At 39.0% G+C, this 20,673-nt stretch overlaps 1 protein-coding gene across 13 annotated transcripts in view; it reads left to right on the top strand.

The window, feature by feature from the left end:
* Nucleotides 1-196: 196 nt before the first annotated feature.
* Nucleotides 197-20,673, top strand: part of mark2b (MAP/microtubule affinity-regulating kinase 2b) — a 53,648-nt gene continuing 33,171 nt past the window's right edge. For all 13 annotated transcript variants that reach the window (XM_079811084.1, XM_079811082.1, XM_079811092.1 and 10 more), the window contains exon 1: nt 197-1,182. In XM_079811084.1, the coding sequence (XP_079667210.1) occupies nt 1,132-1,182 (51 nt within the window). In that variant the 5' untranslated portion in view covers nt 197-1,131. The remainder of the gene's footprint in view (nt 1,183-20,673) is intronic.

Genomic DNA, 20,673 nt, shown 5'->3' with positions numbered 1-20,673 from the left:
GTTTCCTGTGTCCAGGCATCTGCTAATTTTTTTTTTTTTAATCTCCACGGTAACAACGACCGCATGATGTCACCCCACGTCTACAGTCGCCTTTACGACCGCGAATACCGCAGTATGCGAGCACCGACTGACGCCTAGAGGATCCGTGCACGGATCCGCTGCCGCCGCCCCTCCCCGTTCAGCCCCCCCTCCGCTCGCTCCGGAGATCGGCCATGTTGCCTCTCGCGCTTGTTCCGGTATCAGGCACGAGCGTTTGAGCAGCTCGGCCGCAGTACGACACCGATCCGCCTCCAGTGAAGCCCATTTCAGCACAGCCCCGAAGCCAATCATGGATTTTACTACATGACTGTGGATGTTTCTCTTTGGATACGAGCCCTCGGAAGTCTCCTTTCATTCAAGAACCTTTGGTCACCGGGATCCCGTGAGTGGCGGAAGACGGTTTCGTGGATCATGAGGGTTTCTCGGGATTGATCATTTTTGAAATCCATCTTACGTCTGCTAGTCCTTCATGCTCAGCTCTCACGGTTGATTTTTCTTTATGTGCGTGTTCAGTCCTGCGCCGTTTGTTTCGTTTAAGTTACCTCATACTGACGGTTGAGGTATTTTTCACCTTTTGTTGACACTTATTGTTTTTTTTTAAAGGTCGGTAAAATTGTAATTTGTTATTGTTTTGGTTGGCCTTACACTTCATATCGCTCGCAGAGAGATACTTTTCCATTTCGTGTCCTCGTTCTCTGTGACTGTCATTTTTAAGATCAAGGAGGATATTAATTGTTTTTAAACTTACTTATTTCGCTGGGAAGCAAGTATAAATGTAAGTGGGCTCCATGTTAGTCTCTCCAAGAAGATCTTCATAAAGCATCATCAAGGACTGGCTGTTTATTTTCAACTGGAGACTTTATTACAAGTTTTTTTCCCCCCTCCACATATGGACTGATGTTGGGCTTCAACTTGTTGATCTCTGTCTGCGTGGCTAGTTTAAGCTAGCTAGCAACACTGATTACTTCTGTCAGACTCAGAACAGACGAATAGCCTCCAACGGCAAGCTTATAAATGCTGGTCAACCACTAAAAACGATTTTCCATTTATATTTCCCCCCTTGGCCCTGTTTTTGAGAATACCTGGGCGAAAATGTCAACCCGGCCTCAAGGTGTTGGTGTTATAGAGAATTCATCCAGCCAGGTGAGGCATCTCTTCACTGACTGCACAGAAACTAATATGTATGAATGTGTGTTTTTGTTGTTGGGATTGACGTAATTCTTGCTTTTCTATTGAATTGTATTTCCCTCAAGCTGAAAGACAGGTGACTGGATGTAAAAAAAAAAAAATTCCCTGACTCGACTCGACTTCCCTTAACTGTTCATTGATAGGCTTGTCAGGGTAACTTTCATGTTCCTCGTTGTAGATGTTGTACTTTTATGGCTGATTTAACAGTGTTTTTTTCTGCAAGTCATTTTAATCAATGGATAAACTGAAAATCCTATCTCTTTGGCGTACTAATAATCAGTGTACTCTGCTTTATCGGTAACATGGAGTCTGCAGATACAGATTAAGTTATCAAGGAGTTTAGACCCGTCTATAGCACTGGTTTTCGACTGGGGCCCTAGCAAATTTCCTAGAGGGCCTAAAGATGTTCTCCCAAAAATGAAAATGGTCATCATTTACTCACCCTCAAGTTGTCCCAAACCTGAATGAGTTTCTTCTTTCTGTTGAACACAAAAGAAGATATTTTAAAGCATGTTGGTAATAAAACAGTTGACGATAGCCGTTGACATCCATGGTAGGAAAAAATACTATGAAAGTTAACGGCTTCTTTAAATGATCTAATTTTGTCTTCAACAGAAGAAACTCATACAGGTTTGGAGCAACAAAAGGCTGAGTAAATGACACAATTTTCATTCTGGGGTGAACTATTCCTTTAAAATGTTTTAAAATAAGCTATAACAACTAAAAATCAAGATATTTCTTATTTTAATTTACACTTAAGCTTCTGAAGTTCAAAAAATGTATTTTAGTTTGAATTATATTTATGGATTCTCCTAATTTCTGTAAATAAAAAAGGGGGGCAGGGGCCTTAAATGTGGTTGTGGACGGTCAAAAAGGTTTCGAGCTGCTGGTCTATTGAGAAAATAAGTCAACAGGCAGTGCATTTGACTTGGGAACTAGAAAGACCACATGCAGTAAGAATAGCCAGCCTTGCCCCTCTCAATGTGATAAGGCACAGATTGCGGTGCGAGTGCCAGAGGATGGAAAATTGAGCCATTCAGAGTGAGGAGGAGGAGGAGGACAGATTCAATGCTCATTAATAACTCATGCCAGTGTGACTAATGCTGACTGAGCTTCATACAATACTGGCAGCACTAACGTGTGTGTTTTCCGCTAAGTGGCTTAATGAAAAACGAAGGACTTTATATCCTTGTCCAGCTCTCCGGATGCCCTCTTCGAGATCTTTAACCTCTTCTTCAGAGTGTGTCTGTTTTAGCAGAGGAAGAGTGTGAGGAATGAATCACTGGTGTTAATCATACTAGTGAGGTCGTGGGTGAGTTTCAGCCTGCTATGTAGGAGGAGAGGTATGAAAATGTGTTATTATTTTGCATTATCCGCCATGGGTTTGTTCAGGCACAGGGAAGGATGCTTTGCATAAAAAATGTGTTTATGTTTATGACTTGGACTGAGTTTTGCATCTTTGGGAATTTTCTCTTTCGTTATTGACTTTTTGATTGCAATGTTTATTTTAATACACATGCATCACACAAGCATGCGCGTTTTATCAATAGGACTTGCACAGACCTTGGTGTTCAGCCTGAATTGATGCCCATTTGGCCTGCGACTCTATTCTCCAGCATTGTGGCATCCATGTCTGAAAAGCACACCACCCCAATAAGTGTTAACACAGGGTTTCCTTGTCCTCAGTAACTCAGTGTGTCACCTTGCTGATACTGTGACCTGACACCAAAGGCTTGTGTTACAGTTCCCTGAAATCCCAGACCCCACAAACACAGATTTAGAGTGAGAGAAAGGGCCTTCACCTGTTTCTCATCCTCTAACCTATGCGTAACTTTGTGTCCATTGACTCAACACCCAATCAAAATGGCTTTATTAACACATGCTTTTTGGTCATACTGTACACAATTAATGAGTGCATGTTATTCCAAAGGGAAAATGTTTGTTAAAATGTAATTGCGGCCTCTGAATCTGTAATTGCTGTCTTTGAATCTCTGAAACATCATTGAAAACATCTTTTTAACTAGGCTGTAGGTTGGGCAGCTAGTGTTAATGTTGCTTTGTTTTAGGCATTTGCTTAGTAATGCAGTAATTCAATGCTAATTTAAAGTTCTAGTAGATTTAGATATGAATTTATTGGCCGATACCAATATCTTAGAAAGCAGGATGGCTGATATAAGGCCGCTTTACAGTATTTGATATCATACTGTTTAATTTAAAGGTTGTAAATAACCACATGCTGCAATAAAATGTTTACATTATATTTACTATATATGAAGTAAATAATTTGAGAATGAATCAATGACATAATTTACTATTATACATTTTAGAGAGCAAATTCTTGATTCTCTAATCCCATTATAGTGTTTATTTATTAGAAATACAAATACTTTTTTTTTTCAGTTATATAAATGTGTATTTGCTGACAGTATGTCGAAGTATTACAGCGTTTGTCTTTTTTATTACTAATATTACAAATAAATGCTATAATTCTTTTTAATATATGGTTTAATTACCATTTCTGTCAAAAGAATTATTGGAACTGCTAAAGAAAGTATGACAGCATAGAATGGGTGTTCCTGTGCGTCTGTCCTCAGGCATTGGCATTCTCTCCACCAACCAAACAGAAACCGTTATTGCCAATTATGAAAACCATATATCAGCCATGCCAATATATTGGTTGGCAACTCAAAGGTTCAGATAATAATTGCAAATATTTTTTACTGCAAGATTTAAGAAATATATCAAGATGCTCTTGAGGATGAACTTGACCTTTGGTTTCCACATCCAATTCGAAAGGCCTTCTTAAAGGTCCTGTTCTTCGTGATCCCATTTTTCAAACTTTAGTTAGTGTGTAATGTTGCTGTTAGAGCATATATAATACCTGTAAAATTATAAAGCTCAAAGTTCAATGCCAAGCGAGATATTTTATTTAACAGAAGTTCCCTTTCAAAGCCTACAGCGAACGGCCGGTTTGGACTACATCCCTGTACATCCTGCTTTAATGACGTCAGTAGAACAGTTTGTTGACTAACCTCCGCCCACAAGAATACGCAAAAAAGGGGGTGTGGTCTTGTTGCTCTCCCACGTGGAGAAGAGAAAGTGTTGCGTTCGGTTGTGTTTGTCGCCATGTCGTCCAGACGCTGTTATTTTCATCCCGGAGTCAAATCACCTTTGTTTGGCCTTCAGGGGCTGTAGTTTGAGCGCGTTCATCTCCCCGTTATGGTAAGAGGCGTGACCTTTCCGGGCAACGTGCCCTAAGCTGCTGTCGAATCACAACACGGGAACCGCTGGCACAATCAGAACTCGTTACGTATTTCTGAAGGAGGGACTTAATAGAAGAGGGAAATCTTTCAAGCTGTTTTGAGGACAGTGAAAACAGCGGTATACAGATAAGTAAATTGTGTGAAAAATACGGTGTTTTTTTACACGTGAAACATGAACACATGTTATATTGCACACTGTAAACACAATCAAAGCTTCAAAAAAACGGGAAAAACGGGACCTTTAAGAGTGGGCAATTGGCATCGTTTCAGGAGGCATTATAATTGCAAATTCTTGTTTGGATTAATTTGCTAAGTTTGGTATTGAACACCAATATGATGTGACACTTGAAAATATACCACATTGCTAATGATGTTTAATGTTGATTTTAAAGTTTTGTGAGGCTGTTTTGGTAGATTTTGGCCATTGTAACCATCTGTGTATTGAAAAGTATGGGGTGTCACTGTGAGGTTTATTACGGAGCTTTTATGAACAGTCTACATTAGGGGCTGTGCACCGGAGGAACCTTTTCATAATTCTCTTAGAACTATTGGTGGAAGTACCTGGATTTTGGCGTGTTCGCACAGCATGAACTAGGAACGATTTTACTTCTAAGGAATCCTTTTGGGGGACCTAATTTAGCTCCTACTTCAGAGTGGGGTCTAACCCAGCACAATAGGAACTACCAGTGATGTAAGCATACGCTGATTGGCCGAACGCACATGCACCTGCACCTACCATTAAAAAAAAAAGCCGTCTACACACACAGCTTATAAATAGATTATATATTTACTCCAGAAAATAAATTCTACGAACATGAAAACAGGGATAGATGGACCTCTCAACCTTTACGCTAAAGATAAAATCCAACGCAACTTTAAGGGGACCAACCAAAACATGATTAAGTATTTCTGTTCATATACTGCTTTCTTTTGTATAACAGTTCTATCTAATAATGTATTGATATATACAGCACTGTTAAACAGATCGTAAACGAATAAAGACTGATAATGTGGGAGCTGTGTGCTCAGGCTCTGGCGTTCTCAGCACCGTCAAAATATGTCACAACATCAAGCGTGGCTTACATCACTTCAGAGTTCCTATTGGCAAGGCGAATGCAACAAGGAAAACGGCCCTCAGGGGAACTCTTATATTTTGGGGAACCACCCTGGAGGTTAGTTCCTAGAACTAAGTTCCTAGAACTACCTGGTGCGAAAGCTCGTATTGTCACTGTCGGATGCCACTATTTTGGGGATAGTTCACCCAAAAAGGAAAATCTGTGATCATTTACTCGCCCTCAAATGTCTGTTTTATTGTTCATACAAGGAAAGTCAGTTTTTTGGGACACCACAGAATTTCTTCAAAATTCCTTCTTTTATGTCCATCTGTGGAACTCAGTGAAATGAGTGATGACAGAATTTTTTTGGGGGATAAACCCTTTAAAAACAAAATGAACACCTGTTGTGATTCTATCTGACTGTCATCATTTGTGCTCGTCACTGTAGCTTTTGTGGCTTTAATGTCTGTCCACCTGCGTGGTTTTGCAGATCACGTCTTGGCGAAGTCTTCAAAATGTGTTCTGTGCTGTTCAGCCTAGTGTGGTGTTTGGACATCCTCCATAGTACCACAGATCTCTGCTGGGTCCGCTGACCCTGATCAGCCTCAAAGACTCCCAGTTTTCCACTGCAGTGATTTACTCCATTAGCACTTCTTGCTCCACTAAGCATATCATTTCACTGGAATAAAAACATTTTTTTAAATGCCAGCAGTTTGTTATGCATGTGAAGGTAGTAATCCTGATATTATCCAGTCAGTCAAAGCTGATCTGCAAGGACTTGATACCATTGCAGGTATGTAATCTTTTGAGATGCTTAGATATAAACAATCCATCATCATGTCATCTATAAGGATGGCTGGCAGGAGACTGATTATAGTAATTCTGGATTAATAGTAAAAACTGGATTTACACAAATGCCTCTTTAAGATGGCATCATCTTGATGTTTAAGCGGCTCTGTTGTATTGTTGTTTCATATGGAGTGGAATATCACTAAATGTTTCAATTCTGATAGATTACAATATTATACATTGTAAATGTGTAAAGAGTTTACTGACTGGATCATCACATAAGAAAATAAAAACCTCTTTTCCCACACTTGATTTAACTTGGTTGCAGTATGTTTTATATACACAAACAGAGGCCAGTATTGACATAGAGAACAATAGGAAAATACAGGTGAAAGAGCAGGTTATAAAGTCAAAAAGTATGGGTGCCATCTTTCTAAATAGTTTGTTTATGGTTAGTCTCTGTGAACTCAAATGGTTGGTTCTGTTAGAAATAAAAGATGCAAGTTACTACATTTAAAGAGACTGAACTACATCCACATGTTCTTAGACTCTATGAGGGGATTAGGTGTGGTTAAATCTGAAAGGGTGGACGGCATTACGTTAGATAAATTACTAGACAGAACATCATCAGCGCTGTGGAAATGGCTCTCAGGTCCCGTGGCTTTATGTGGCTACAGGGAAGACCCACAATACAGTGATCGGACCACATTAGAGTGTCTTGCTGCATCTTTTCAGATACATCATAATTCATTTAGTATATTAATGATATGAGCGAATGAATTTGGGCTAGCGGTCAATCGGTTTATAGCAGCATTGGAGATCATGCTTTGGCCAAAATGCTTTCAATATGAATGTTAGAACTACAGTTTGCAGTTTACCACTGTCACCAACCAATGAAGCTTGACATTTTTAACAATGTCCTCTGTCTCTTTTGTTATAGCCAGACATTCTCACATGAGTATAAGGAGAGAGACAGGCCACTCAGAAAAATGAATGGGAGAAATCATAAAACTCTTGCCTTTTAGTTAAAAGCGTTGTCTGTTTGTTTACTCTTGAGCGCAATTGCACATATGCTGGTCCAGATTTTTATGATACCATTGTTGTCGTATTATTAGATTTCTGTTTGCATATGTTACTGAAACATAATCTTGACAAATGGTTTTAGAGATTTTAGTCTTTTCCTATAAATATAAATAGGAGCTGTTGACTACATATAAAATAGATCGATGCCATGGGCATAGCTATAATTGTGAGTGAACCGACTTGCTTTAAACTTTGGTCACATTTCTAAAAAAAATATGAATTTCCTCCCTTGTCATAGATATAACATAGATTTATATAACAGAGATTTATTTGATTGTTTAATGTGACGATACCCGCTGCAAGCCGGTGTTCATCAATGAAAATATAGTGTTGGTAGCAAAATCTCACAGGTAGCATAATAGTTGCTTTAAAACGTTCCTGTGAGTGTTTGTGGTAGCGCTCTGTGAAGAGCGTCAAAGGTTTCTATTTACAACGTGTTTTTGCAGCGTTGGGCTTTGTAGCCAATCACAGACATATCTTTTGAGTGGCCAATGGGTCAATGGCCAATCAGATGTGTTTAAGTTAGTCAGAATCAGTTCAACACTTTTGAGTTTTTGTTCGGTGCCAGTTCTGCATGCTCACAAATCCTTTCATTAAATGCAAAATAATAGACCTGCCACTTTTTCTGTTACTTTATTGTGCATTGTATTACTAACTTTTCAAATCAGTCACTCAGTGACTTTTTACATATAACAAATGTACATATTTTTCTGTATAAAAGCACTGTCCTGACTGTGTTTTTATTTAATGAACAAAATAGCATGAGTTAATATTACATACATGTTTCTTTGCAATTATTTTGGATTTATTGTCACTACTGGGCTCACCGTTCACCTGGGCAGTACTTTGTACTGTGGTTGACCATGTTTGTCCGCCTCCTCCAAAGACCATTTTTTAACCATTTTGAAAAACTATTAAACATTTTGAATCACAGTAGTGATTCACCTAACTATATTTATTTCCAATCAAAAGTGAACCGGACTGTAGTTCACATGAATCAAAGCTGCCTTTTAACACCGTCTCACAAGCCTCATGAATAAGTCCCAAAAAACTTGAATGTGAAAGTGCCCAAAGACATAAAATCACGGCCTCCTTTGCAGGCTTCGTTCCAATGTAACCTTTGGTTGTAATAAGTAGGTGTACAACAGGTGATTAAATTCAATCACATATGTAATAAATCAGTCAAGTGCTAATTATTTGTAAATTGACTTTTTAATCATGGTTGGTAATTGTATTGAGCAATTGGATACTACATTGTCAACCAACTTGTGAAGTTTTTTAGAATTGTTCTTATATCAGTCGTTATTTCTAGTGTTCTTCTGCTCCATGTAGGCGTTTTGACAGAGTTTGAGATCTTAATTTTGCTAGATATATTTACATTTTATGTTGTATTTAATTTTAAAGTTGATAAATTGAAAATAGTAATTTATTCTCTCATATTCACATGAATAAACGTTATATTAATTAGGTAGCTGTGTAAAATATAGGATGGGAAAAAGGCAGTAGAAATAGTGCAGCGAGGAAATATTCAAAGTTGGCAATCACCTCATCCTTTGCGTTGAGATTAACTTTGCCATTGACATTTCTGTGAAACTACCACACCCAAACAAATGAAAGTGTCCTAAAACAACACAAGATCAGATTTACCTTTTGGAAAGAGGAATTTGAATACTGTCAGAAAGCACAGAGTTTGGACGTGTTTGGAAACATGAGGTTGGGCGGCTGAAGTGCGAGCTTAATATGAGACTGAACACAGCGGACTATAAACCCTCTTTAGCTCCCTGACCTTCAGCAGCTTGAACAGGGATCACATTTACACACGGCTTTGCATTTTTTACGACGGCGTGCATGGAGTCATCGTGTTGAGATCAAGTCCAGAGTCTAAAGCGCTCTGTGTGTGTAAACAGGCCTTTCCAGTTGCACTGGGTGTGAAGTTGACTGAAGGGAGTGCCGAGGCCTTCTCTCTGATTTCAGGAGCTTGACGTCATGTAGAGGTGTGTGTGTGTGTGTGTCTGTGTGTGTGTGTGTGAGTCAATGCTTGTTTTTTTCTGAACTGATTTATTTAGTACCTCAGTGCCTTTTCTAGTTTTTATTGGTGCTTTCATTTCATATAGTGAATGAGTAAGACTATACCTTTCTGAGCAGGGTTTTTATTAGGGGAGGGAATCTTTAGGTACCTCTCGATCCGATTCTCAAACGATTCTTGGTCTATATTTTTCCGTATTAAATAATGAGTTTACCGACTAAGCTCAGTTCAGGTAAACTGTCATTAGAGGTGTATTTGTTTGTTATCGCCACTCCATGCGGGGCAGAAGGGCGTACACCACACCCTGCAGTGCTCCGGAAAGAGGCAGGCCACCCTGAGGAGCTTTATATCCCAGTGGAATTGCAGTTCAATGAGGGAGAGCGTATTAATATCAGGATTATTTATTCACTGTTGACAGTTTTCTGACATGGGACAAGCTGGAGAAGCGAGGGGAGAGGTGTGATGAATAAGAGGGAGAGTGAGAGAGACGCTCCATCTGCTCTCTGTTTGTGCCCTTGGCTGCCTCCTGACTCTAGTTTTAAATAGAGGCAGTGTGGGATTTACAGTACTGACCGCCATTCATCCATCCATCAGTACATCCTTCCTTCTCTTCCTTTGTATGATTCTTCTGACCGGTTTGATGTGACGTGAGACATACGAACAGGGAATGATCCCCACAAAAATAGTAATGGTAATCAAAAATTTCTGCGTCTGTCTGTCCATCCATCAAACTATTCATTCATCCATCCATCCTGTCCTTCTTCCCTTCCTCTTTGTCCTGTTTCCTTTATTGTCTTTGTCCTTTCTTCCTTTCATCCATCCTTTGTTTTCTTCCTCTTCATTCCACAATTTCCTGGAACTTGAAAAAACTGGTTAAAGCAGTTTCATATTATATAATTGTTGCCTGCTGCATGGTTCATTTAATGAATCAAGTTAAAGTTGGCATGAAATAAAAATTCACTACTCATCTATTTAGTAAATGCATGTTTTGTGAATTGTTTCATGATGTATATATATATTTTGACCTAGTGTTTAATTTGATGTAGTGCTGGGCGGTATGACCAAAAATGTATATCACGGTATTTTTCTAAATTATATCAGTTTTGCGGTATCTGACAGTATTTTCCCCTCCTGTGCATGACCAGGTGTTAACCACATTTTCTACTAATTGAGAGAGGAAATACTGCAGTAGGTTGACTAGAATGCCCTGTTTTACTGTCATGATGAGTGAATATTGTAGAAAAATTCCACACTAGAGCTAATACAGGTTTGCTGTGGAGAGACAACAACCAATAAAACACAGACCTGCAACACACTCATTACAGACACATGCATGTTAAAATATGACCACGGAGAGAAAAAACAGAGTTGAGGGCACCTTTAAGCATTTAAAAAATCGAACCCTATATAACAACTGCCAAAACGAGGGAGAAACGCGGAAGAACATTTAAAAGGTCTAAGGATATTTTCAATACATTTAAGAGCACTACAGTCTCTGAACAAATGACACACGTCAGTTTAACACAGAAAGATTAAAGCAGTTACTTTTCTGCCCAGTCTTCTTTGAATTGTCAGTCTATTTATTAACTTACATTGTCTTCCGTGTAGCAGAATAATCTATCGTGTCATCGCGGTCGTCATCAGACTTATGGTTGTATCTCTGTCCTTTGCATACATTTCATTTGAAGAAGACGTGAAGAAATCCGAAACCGCTCTCTCTTGCGTGCCGCATGTAGTTTGAATTCTCCGCTGTAATCAAGGGCTGAATACGAAATTGCCCCCTATAACCTCAAATAGGGCATTATTTGAGGGGACAGCCATTTGTAGTGGTGTCCAAAACCCTAGTGGACTTAATTGAGTGCACTCATTCAATCTCACATTGCACCACAATAACGAGTGTACAGCTGATGTACATTCAACAGCTGTCCGAATTCACTCACTCATTTTCATTCACTCCTTCAAGTGAACAATATAAGTGGATAACGTTTGGAATAGTGAATGAGACTTTAGGGGGCGATTTCGGATTCAGCCATAGGCTGTAATGCGATCTCAGCTGTGCTCTCACTTAAGTGCAACAGTGAAACGGGACCCCTCTCAAACAGTGACGCGCTACGCCACGTTCCGAACGTTGTTTAAGCGACATGTACTGGTATTGCTGTATAATCAAAATTCATATCATAACTGAAAAAAATACCGGTATTCGGTATGAAACGGTATACCGCCCAGCACTAGTCAACTGGTAATAGTCAACTTAAAGGGGTCATATGATGCTATTTTCAAATATCAATATTTTGTGTATTTGCTGTAATAGAACATGTTACCAAAAAAATTTGTAAAAAAAACCCCCCACATTTTTCACATACAGTACATTATTGTAGCTCCTCTATTCCCAGTCTCTCTAAAACGCATTGATTTCTACAAAGCCCCTTCTTCCGAAAAGCGTTGTGTGCTCTGATTGGCCAGCTGTTGGGATGTGTCGGAAATGTACCACCCCTTCAGCTTCCAAAGCAATTACAAAGACAGTTAATAATGTCGTCAGTTTTACCACTAGTTCGAGCCTGAGTCGGATTCTGAAAGTGCAGATGACCAAGCCGATTGATCGGATACTCATATGTATTTGCAGTACACAAGCTGCGGTTTGAAAGCACAATGTGCACGTGCTGCTTCAGCTCTGATTGAGCGGCCAGTGTGAAACAGAACACGTAGTGTAGGGCTGGGCGATAAAACAATAACTATATGTATCGCGATAGACACGTAATCGATATCAGTAAAAAATGCGTTCGATAAAACTTTCGATAATTTTTTATTTCTTCGTCGGAAGAAACTAGAGGTTGCGAAGCAAGTTTGGGTGCATGAACAAAGGCACTCACTCTCTGGTAACCGAGCAACGCAGAGAGTGACAGGCTAACAGCCAATCAGGTAACTGTATCACGTTTGGTTGCACCATATCGTGTCTCGTGTTGGATTCTTCAGTAAACAGAACCGGCATGGAGTGATACGTGGAAAATGAGTGCCGCAGCGAGCAAGGAATTGTTGATAAAACAGGAAAACAAGTCAGCTCGCCAGTATGGCAGTTTTTTGGATTTTATAAGTCTGACCGTCGTCCCCAAGACTGGTCAGCGCGAGCCTCCGCTGACAGCGCGCGCGCCTCGTTCGTTTGAGCTATTCTTGACTTTGGCTGAATCCGAAATCGCCCCCTAAACCCTCAATCACTATTCCCTACTTTAGTCCACTAATACAGTTCACTTGAAGGAGTGAATGAAAACAAGTGAGCGAATTCGGAATCACACTCGTTATTGCGGTGCATTGTGGGATAGAATGAGTGCACTCAATAACGTCCACTAGTTTCGGACACCACTACAAATGGCTGTCCCCTCAAATAGTGCCATATTTAAGGCTATAGGGGACGATGTTGGATTCAGCCTTTAAAAATACATGGAGAGGTAACGTTACTCTGCATCAGTGCCTTATGACAAAGCATCTAACGTTAACCGTTACAAAGAAATAATGGAGGCACTGCACCTTAATGTTAAAGGAGAACTCCGGTGAATTTTTAAGTTAATCTTGATCGTTGCTGAAGTCCCGTGGGAACTCAGTTGTAGCCCCGGTAAAAATGTAAATAGTCCAGGGGGGAGGAGCGTTGTGTGTGTGAAGAGTGATGATCGGCTCACAAGTGAAGAAGAAATGGTTCGTAACGTTCCTCCCCCCTGGACTATTTACATTTTTACCGGCTACAACTGAGTTCCCACAGGACTTCAGCGCGAGACTACAGCTTGCCGTCTAAAACACTATTTAGGTGAGTTTAGACAATGGCGAAGTGGCTAAACGCATCTCGTTGTCATGTAAGGGCCCTGTTCATGTTGGACAGACATTTTAATTGCATTTGTATATGCCCCGATAGCTGCCTTGTTAGCTGAGTGGGAGCTCTGGGCATTAACTGTAACAGTTTTTTTTTCTATAGACAGTAATCAGGTATAACGATCAAGATTAACTTAAAAATTAACCGGAGTTCTCCTTTAAGAGATAATTAAGTGTTTATTGTGATTTTAGACTTGTGTTTATATTTTAACAATTTGAGTGTTTTCCATAGTTGTGTGTTGACATTTCTGCCTTTATAACTGAGGGGATTATAATCAGAGGAAGGTAAAGTTTAAAATAAAAATGTTTAAATGTAAAATATTTTTCTCCTGGTCATAAAACATATAAAAAATCGATATCGACCGATATGAAACGCTTACATCGTGATACAGTTTTCAGCCATATCGCCCAGCCCTAACGTAGGGCATCTATGTTTGTCATCTTTTCACCAGAGGTTATAAGCGGAAAACAGAGTTTGTTTGTAAATCCATCTCTGCACTTTTGATCATAAAACCGCAAAGATGCACTAAAGTGCACATAACTCCGCATTTGAACAGTCAATAGCAAATACTTTAACAAATAATGAAACCAACATACAGGCTCTGATTCAGAAGCGGGAGATTGCCCTTGCAAAGTTGGAAATAGAAATAGCATTTTTTAGAAATAGCCTTTGTGCACAGCCGGTCTTGTACTCTCTCAGGTTCACATCAGGAAACTGTCATCCGTAAAATGCGCTGCACACGCACAGACATTTGGGTTGTACTGTTCTGGAACAGTGTTGTAAATAAATCTTAACCACTCATTTCTAATTGCGTCCACTTTCGGAAGGCCAAATAAAGTGCTGCTTTTGCTTTCGCATAGAAACACACAGCATCTCCACAACATGGTGGCAACAACTACGATACCTGAAGCCACACCTTCCTTCTTTGCGTATGCGTTTGAGCGGCATTATGCATATATTTCCACCTAGTGACGTAGCTCGTTGAGGGAGAACTCTACTCCACAATCAACTGCAGGCTCGCATTTATATTTAGGTGCAACATCCACATCTCAAAGTCCAATCAACTACCTATATTATTTTCTTTTTCGATATTCTGTTACACTCGGATGTACATCGCAATACAGAAGAAAAGGTTTGGATCCGTCTAACGTATTATTAATCACTGAAACAGTCAGAATGGTTGCTGAATTTGACTTGTTAATTGTATGGATGTTTATATTACAACGTATAGTTAAAGTTACACATTCAAAAATAGTATGGTTTTGTTTAATATGTAATTAGAACCAATTATGGGAGCGAGGTTCACAAAAACAATTTTGTAGAAAACACTGTTGTGTGTGTGTGTGTGTCTGTGTGTGTGTGTGTGTGAAAGAGAGGAAGAGAGATTGTGTACGTGTAGGTGGTGAAGTATTTATAGTTCTTCATCGTGACTGTCGCTTTCTGGGTGTGTATGACCGCGTCTGTGTGTGTGTGTTGAAAAATAGTTTCTCTTTTTCTAGGCAGAGATGGGCTTCACTATCTGTACTTGGGATATTATGCCCAATTTCACTTTCGCCACAGCAAGTGAGAAAGAGGATGAAGAACAGTAGGAAGGGGGAAATGGAGAGAGATAGGGGAGGAAAGGGAGCTGTCCTTTAGAAAGGTAAAGAAAAGAGAAGATAGCATGAGGACGAACAACACATCTCCATGGAAACGCTGCAATCACGACCCAACGACTGACTGCTTCTTCAAAGACGCGCTGGATTGTGTGCAAGTGTGCATGTGTGTTTTTTTAAACCGAACAGGAGAGCATGCTTTACAGCTACTATGGCATCAATGTTTAAAGGGTCGCCGGTGCCTCTGGTTCACTCGTACAACTTTCTTTTAAAGAGACTGTTGAGAAAAGTTTAGAAGATCAGGGATGAAACTCATAACCAGGTCAATAAACGTCAGGTCCGGTCACAGAATTCTGTGATGTGCAGCTTTATGATGCACTTAGAGCAGCTTCTGGGTCTGATCAGCTGTCCTGAGCTTCCTACTGAGCTGAACCAGTGTCTGCTAAACTCTGGTTTTCAGAGCTGCTGGAGAAGGTGGTATTTAAGGTTCAGCGCTGAAGTGAGCAGGACTCCCAGTAAACCTAAAAAAGATTCCACCACAGACAGCATGTTGTCAGGGAGAACATTATCCTATCCTCACTGCTGTCTGTGTCTGTGCAGGGTGTAATTACAAGGAGAGATAGATGATGATATGGAGCGAGGGAAAGACCCAAAAAAAAGTGAATTTTATTTTACCAAGACTGACCTTCGCTGCGTACTAGATGATTCTTTAATAGTAAGGTAGATGCCAAAGAAAGGATATAAAAATGAGCCTCCCTTTTGAGACTCCCCGATTCGTTTCTAAATCCTAGTGGACTGTCTGCGGTCTACGTAGACAGTTACCTTCTAAAGTGGTGGTTGATTCTGTCAGCACTTTGAAGCAACAAGAAGTTATTGGATGACATAGGAAGTTAATGTTTCCTTAAAAGGATAGTTCACTCAAATGAAATCCTGCCGTCATTTATTTCATCCTCATGTTCTTCCGAACATGCATGATTGACTTTGTTCTGTAGAACACAAAAGAAGATATTTTGAAAAACATGACTTCCATTAAATAGACAAAATATTCAAAATATATATTTTTTGTGTTCCACAGAAGAAAGAAAGTTATACAGGTTTGTACGGTTGAGTAAATGATGACAGAATTTTCATTTTTGTGTGAACTATCCCTTTAAGGAAGCCAAAATGGAACCTGGAAGTGACTGATTTGAAACACTATATGTCAGGTCAAGCTACTCAATTAAGGGTCACTAATGCGTGCCGCACAAGTTCCTCATGTGACACTCTCAAAAGGACTTGACTATCAATCACATTCATACAACATGCAGCAAATGCTAATTACAAATGGTTTGTCTTTAGTTAGATATAACTATTATTTTAATTAATAACTACTATTTAACTACGTTCAAAAATGTATCAGTCAGTAAGACTTAAAAAAAGAAGTAGAAATAAATAGTTTTATTCAGCAAGGATTAGTGTTCCACAATATACAGGTACTATAAAAGTATCGCGATACCCTGGTGTTAAAAACGGAACGATATGAAATTGTATTAATATCGGTACTTTAAGAAGGACAGCACTAGAGCTAATAAGAGCAGTGTTTCTTAATGTGCGTCGATGTGTGACAGCAGGAGTCAGGACGTGTGCAGAGCTCTGCTTCCACCGTTCACTAAACAATAGAAGCAGAACAGTCAAATATATGCATGTTCGCGCTGCCGGACTCTGACCTGAAGCGTGCGCTTTCACTCAGACAGCAATGCTGAGACACAGCATGCGATCGCGACGTCAGTTTCGCAGATTATTGGGTCTGAATGGTCAAAAATATGTTAAAAATAAATAAAAATGCAGTTAAAAACAGTCGGATATCTTTTTTAGGGAACATATACAGAGTTGAGTGAGAAATCGGATGTTACAATGTATCGGGTCCGTGCAGGTCTTAAAGAACAGACCTAATATTCTGTGTAGGAAAAAAAAAGAAACTCACCCCATGCTTGACTGAATAACTAATATATTTATTATGAATCAGTGTTAATTTACAGAGTGAAGACTATGCAGTTTTTTTTAACATTAGGTCTATTTAACAGTTGCATTCAAGAAAGAAATAAAATAATCAACTGTAGCTGAAAATAAAGCACTGTTTTTGTCATATTGTTTGTAATTTACATTTTTGCTTATTTTTCAAAAACAAAGATACAATTAAATTTAATATCTATATTGTAATTTATAAAATTACATTTAAAAAATATTAAATTACTTGTATCGTGAAATAAGATTTTGGTCATCCCAACCTGTTCAGAATAGTGAAAGGTTAGTGTTGATTGATAATTATGTGATTGTTGCAAACATCTCTCTAAGCATTTTCACACTGGCATGTAGTTATTATTATTTTTAAATGAAGAGGGAATGGTCAAAAAACAGCAGGAACATGCTGGCCAAGTGAATTTTTTATATATATATATATATATATTTTTATATACATTTATAAAAAATGAATAGTAAGTTTGTCATAATCAATTACTTTTACTATTTTTTTGCCGTGGTATCGATTCAATATCGTTATCGATGTATTTTAGTCTGGTATCGTATCAAAGTCATCATTTTGGTATCGTGACAAAAAAAAATCAGTTTCAAATAAATGCTGTTCTTTTGAACTTTCTGTTCGTCAAAGAATGCTGAAAAAAACCCGTCAAAAATGCAAAGCACCAAAACTGTTTTCAATGTTGTTAATAATAAGAGCACCAAATCAGCATATTTGAATGATTTCTGAAGGATCATGTGATACTGAAGACTTGAAATTCAGCTTTTCCATCACATAAATAAATTATATTTTAAAATACAAAATAGTTATTTTTAATTGTTACAGTACTGTTGTTACTGTATTTGTGATCAAATAAATCCAGCCTTGTCTGCCATCTGAGATGAAGTTGTAGGCGTTACTGTCCTTTTTGCAGTGCATTGTTGGATTGCCTTGTATGTATGCATGTATGTTTGCATGTCCAATGAGTCAGGTCTCCTGTGAAGTTCTGCTTGATTAGCTAGGTAGGAGTGTACCATTGTAAAAGTGCATTGTGTTTCATTGCTGTTTATGAGTGATGTATTGATATGAGTTCTGAGTTATGATTTATCTACTGTATCAGCACTCCCTTGTCTACGCTCACACACAAGCCATACCAAAGTCTAAAATCTGAGTCCCCAGGCATATCTGCACACACGCCCTCTAATACCTAAAGTCCTTGCCCCTCTGTTCCTGTCAGCACACTGTCAATCTCCCGCTTTCCATACCCTGACCTTTGCTACTGATTTTGGCTCAGCCTACCTATGAACACACACACACACACACACATTCAGACAGACAGTGTGGCTTTGCTGTATTGTTTCGGCCAGCTTTTCTCATGCCTTTCTCTTGAGCTGCCCCTCTTTCAAAATTGGCATCATGTGAAACGGGTAAAGAAATAAAGAGCATCTTCATTTAAAGCCTCATAGCTCAGAGTGTGCATCATTTAGTGGGCTGACGTCAAACGTTACATTTATGGCTTTGAACTTTGATCGGTTGGTCTTTGAAGATGGAGCTGTCGTGAAGTACAGTGCTGGGATATGTGAACTGTGGTTTGCACGCACACACATCGCACCACAGGGCTCATGGAGTTGGCTGGGTTCCTCTTGATGATTGAACTCTTTTTTTTTTTTTTTATGAGCTCTGTGTCCGCTTTCGCTTGAGTACAAAATGGAGAAACATCTGTAAAGTTAGAGATTAAAATTATAAATGCTGACATGCTTCTGTTTGTGTTGGAATGAAAGCAGGAAAACAGGGAAGCACATAGCATAACTGCATGAGTTTGTGTGTTTGCAGATGGACCCGTCTGTTATAATCTAATCTAATCCACTATAATCTAATCCAATCCAATCTAATATAATCTTATCTGATCTGTATGTGTTCCCAGTGTAATGGGGTAATGTGGGAAATTGGGATTTAATCTGTATTTGGACAGGAGAGTTGAGATGATTTGGTGGGGTTCATGGAATGTCGGGTGTTTTGGAACGTGTCCCAAACTGCAGCGAGGTCTCATGAGATTAGGATTTTTCTTTCACTAAGAACGCTTTACGATTGCTGTGGTGATGCCTCCTCCTCTCTCTTGTCCCATCATATTCTTCCCTCGATTAGTGTTATTTCAAAGATAGTTAGTTGACCCAAAAATGTAAATTCTGTCATCATTTACCTACCGTCATGTTGTTCCAAGCCTGTTTAACTTTTTCTTCTACAGAGCACAAAAGATGATATTTTGAAGAATATTAGTAACCCAAACAGTTTTGGCTACCATTGTCTTCCATCGTATGGACAAACAAATAAACACTGTGCCATTTTTCCCCCCGAAATATCTTCTTTTGTGTTCCGCAGATGAAAGTCATACAAGTTTAGAAAGACATGACGGTGAGTAAATGATGACAGAATTTTCATTTTTGCGTCAAATATCCCTTAAAGATTAATGTACATCCTCCAAAAAGTTGTGCTGCACATGGAGTCTTGCTCATGTCATTTGCTCAGATCTTCCCTTTTGACCGTCATTTTCTAATGCTTAGTATGATCAATTAGCCTGACGTCGCTAGCTCAATTCTAGTCAGAATATGAGTCTGATACTGCTCCATTGGGCTGTGATTATGGGGCGAAACAGGAAAGACCTCAATTGAATAGACCTACAACAAGAGCGACACATATTTGTCAACAGAACTTAACTGCACGCACACTGGAAAAGTAGAAGAAGATGATGATGAGTGTAAACGATTTGTACCAGTCTGTAAACATGTTTTTTTTTCTGCTGTAAAGTTGGGCATTTTAAACATGAGGCTCAATGAGATTATGCTCCGTTCTGGAGCCTGTCCCTAGCGGCCAGTCGATGAATTGCAGTTTAAAGGGGTGGTTGCATGCGATTTCCCTTTTTGAACTTAAGTTAGTGTGTAATGTTGCTGCTTGAGCATAAACAGTATCTGCAAAGTTACAGCACTGAAAGTTCAATACAAACGGAGATATTGTCTTTTAAAGTTATGGCAGTTTATTGCCTACAAAAACGTCCGGTTTGGACTACAACAAGCTGTCATATGTTATACTGCGGCCAATAAACACAACCAAGCCTAGAAAAAAAAAACACGGAAGCACCCCTTTTAAGTCACTTCCGTATTGCTTCAAGAGAAACTGCGGGAGGTTGCCGCTTGGTCCAGACCGAATTTCCCAAACTCAAATGTTGTGGGCGGGGCTAAATTTGGCTGTCATCCAGGCTAACTATCAATAATAATAATGAAAAAATTATTCACAACTGTGTGTGTGGAGGCTGGGTCAGAGTTTGAGAATAAAAGGACATTGAGTGTTCACCAATGCTGAAGAATGTCATAAATGAACATGTGATGCGTTACATAATATTCATCTCTTTGGAACCAGCGAGTTTGAGTGTGCATGTGTTTCTCTGAGCCTTATGCCTGTTCGTTTGCTAGCTAAGCAGCAAATACACATGTACACTACCATTGTTTTTTTTTTTTTAAATGCTCAGAGGATACATTTATTTGATCAAAAATAAAGTAAAAACAGTCATACTGTAAAATATTACTATTTAAAATGTCTGCTTACTATTTTAATACATTTTAAAATTAAATGTATTCCTGTGATCTTCAGTGTCACATTATCTTTCAGAAATCATGCTGATTTGGTGCTCAAGAAACATTTCTTAAAAATGTCAATGTTAAAAATGTTAAAGAAGTTGTGCTGCTTAATATGTGAAACGGTGATACATTTGAAATATAATTCTTT

Source organism: Gobio gobio (genome assembly GCF_949357685.1).
Source record: "Gobio gobio genome assembly, chromosome: 2".
Classification (NCBI taxonomy): Eukaryota; Metazoa; Chordata; class Actinopteri; order Cypriniformes; family Gobionidae; genus Gobio; species Gobio gobio.
This window is presented reverse-complemented; position numbering and strand designations above follow the sequence as displayed.